The 2,662-nt window shown below is 54.2% G+C and overlaps 1 protein-coding gene across 1 annotated transcript in view; it reads right to left on the bottom strand.

Annotated features, from left to right (window-relative positions):
• Positions 1 to 567: 567 nt before the first annotated feature.
• DPP9 (dipeptidyl-peptidase 9) overlaps positions 568 to 2,662 on the bottom strand; it is a 17,414-nt gene continuing 15,319 nt past the window's right edge. The window contains exons 16-20 of the mRNA XM_009865089.1: positions 2,464 to 2,610; positions 2,160 to 2,312; positions 1,546 to 1,688; positions 1,110 to 1,221; positions 568 to 660 (exon numbers count right to left, since the gene is read on the bottom strand). Of these exons, the coding sequence (XP_009863391.1) occupies positions 568 to 660; positions 1,110 to 1,221; positions 1,546 to 1,688; positions 2,160 to 2,312; positions 2,464 to 2,610 (648 nt within the window). The remainder of the gene's footprint in view (positions 661 to 1,109; positions 1,222 to 1,545; positions 1,689 to 2,159; positions 2,313 to 2,463; positions 2,611 to 2,662) is intronic.

Below are 2,662 nucleotides of genomic sequence, written 5' to 3'. Positions count from 1 at the left end.
CAGGGCTCCACGTTGTCGCAGCAGGGCCAGGATACAGCAGCAGCAGCGATCGGCTCCCCTGGACAGGTCGTTCTCTCTTCCCTCCCGCTCCTGGCTTAAGGCAGCTGCTGATTCGGCTCTTCCATTTCCAGCACAGGCACTGAGTTCTTGCAGGTAAAGAGTACGGGAACTGCAGAGGCGCAGCGGAAGGGGAAAAGGATGGGGGAAGAGAGAGATGGACACAAACCTCAGCCTCAGGAGACAGACCACACCGTCCATTGATTCCCAGGATAGAGGAAGTAGCAGAAAAAAAAAAAGCATTAACAGCCAGACGGAAGGAGAGGAATAGGACGAGCAGCCAAGCAGGGGCAGACCTCCAGCTTGGAAAGTGAAAGAAGGTGGCACTGTCCGAAGGGAAGGCGCCCTCCAGCCTCCCCCCTCGCTCGGGGAGAGGGGTGACCCAACCAGGAGGTGGGCACTCAGCCATTTGTGCTCCGGGTTCGATGGCTGTCGAGGCAGGCGGTCATGGCAGGGCCCGGGAGGGGGAAGGTGAGCTGTCAGTGTCCAGTTTTGCAGAGGCTTGTGCTCTCAGAGGTATTCTTGTAGAAAGTGCAGCAGCGTGATTTCATAGTGCTCTCCTGACTCAGGGCACCGAATACTGTGTCTCTCGTTGGGGTAGATCTGTGCCGGAGCAGAGAGACGAGGCAGTCAGCCAGGAGCAGCTCATTCAGCACTGACAATCCTCCCTCCCGTCAGCCCTTTTCCCTCAAGGCAGCATCCACCGGCACAAAAAAGGTGCCGGGCATGTCCAGAGCACCAGTCCCCTCCCTCGCCGCGCTGGTGTGTCCCTCCACCAGCAAAGTGAGGCAGCGACAGCTCAGACGACAAGGAAAGTTCCAGGCCTGAGGGCAGGAGCCCTGTTTGGAAATGCTTTTAGATCCAGGCGACATCTGCAGCAATGAAACAGCCACAGTGCCACCTCCCGGCCATCTCCCGGAGTCATTTACCGTCATCGACATGCAAGGAGATGTGGGAGTATCTGCCTCCGCCTCCTCCCGCGCCCACAAGACACAGCAGAAAACTTTTCCCAGATTTAAGGGACCTTCCCCCTTCATCCTCGTTCCTCCTACCTGCAGCTGGTAAGGTTTTCCAGCCCGGATTAGCTGCGATACCAGGAAGTTGGTGTGAAAAAAGTGCACATTTTCATCCAAGAAGCCATGGAGGATCAGCAAACGATTTGGCCTGGAGATGGGAGGAGAGAGAGGATGAGAAACCACACAAAAAGCTCTGCAGTGAGCCTGAGCCAACAGCAGCCAGTCGGCAAGCTAAAACCAAGCGCTGCCAGGCGGTCAGAACAGCGTGAGGCTGCAGACGTGGTCCTCAACGCCTCCCTGGCACGGGGGCCTGGGGGCACAATGTCCCACCTTGCTGCAGAAAGCAGCCAATGGCCACATGAGCCAGGATCAGAACCTGCTCGTTTTGGGATGCAGCAGAGTAGCAACAGGTGGCCCCAAGGAGGACCTGGGAGCAACTTTTTGCAGATCCCTCAAAGCCCCCAATACTCACTCATTGGGAAGCTTTTCTACGTGTAACGCCACGGAGCCGGCCTCGTAACCCTGCTGGTTGTTTTCCGGGACATCCATGTACCGCTCGGTATAGCCGGTGTCATACGCCATCCAAACAGTGACAGGAGCACCTGCTATAGCAATCTGTCAGACAAAGAGGTGGCAGGAAACAGCCTCCGTTAGCACACGCTGAAGAGTTCAAGCATTCCCTGTTTTCTTGAAGAGGCAGAAAAAACAAGACCCTGGGCTTTCTGTCACGCAGACCGTGATTCCACTACAGCAAACTCCTCCTGCTATTCCTCTTATAATCACGATGGAGCAAATTCCTGCAGACCAGCACTACAGGCTTCCCCTTTCCACAGAAAGCTTGTGGAATGATCTAGAAAGTGTGCTGGGCACTTGGGAAGGAGATTAGGAATCAATTATCTCATGGGTTACTAGGCTAAGTCACCAGCCGCTGGTGTTAGCAGAACCAGGAGCTACAGGCAGGACTGAAGGGTATCCTCACTCATCCACCAGAAACGTCAAGCGAGAAAAGCCGACTCCGGATGCCAAGAGTTGCAGAAGCCAAGAGAGCGAAGCGTCCCAGGATGACAGCCCCACGCCCCGACTTACCTTGAAGACGTTGGGTTTACAGATAAGACCCATGAGGGAGAGAAACCCCCCGTAGGACCAGCCGTGTATGGCTACCCGACTCAAGTCGATGAACCCGTATTTTTCTGCTACATAGTGTAAACCTTCCACCTGGTCCTCTATCTCCACCTGACCCTAAAAGGCAACAAAGAACTTAAGTTTAGCGGCTTTCTAAATCTAGAAACTTGAGACAGAAAAGAGCAACACTCGCACAGAAAACATGTGGCCAGGCAGCCTGAGAACGAGCAAACGAGCGGAGATTCTTCACCAGGAGCGGTACAATTACCATTTGGTTTTTCAGGGCCCCTTCAAATTTGAGTCCTCGCTGGCACGAACCCCGTCCATCAATCACTACCACAGCATAGCCTAGGGATGCTAGCGTGTTTAGCCGTAAGTACTTGATTCCTTTGAAGGAGTTATTCACTAGCTGCACCTACAAGAGAAGGGAAGAAAAGTTTTAGAGCTGAGCAGCTGCCTTGCTCTGT

Source organism: Apaloderma vittatum, unplaced genomic scaffold (assembly GCF_000703405.1).
Source record: "Apaloderma vittatum isolate BGI_N311 unplaced genomic scaffold, ASM70340v1 scaffold27092, whole genome shotgun sequence".
Lineage (NCBI taxonomy): Eukaryota > Metazoa > Chordata > Aves > Trogoniformes > Trogonidae > Apaloderma > Apaloderma vittatum.
The sequence above is the reverse complement of the archived record's forward strand: the minus strand, read 5'-3'. Positions and strand labels throughout refer to the sequence as shown.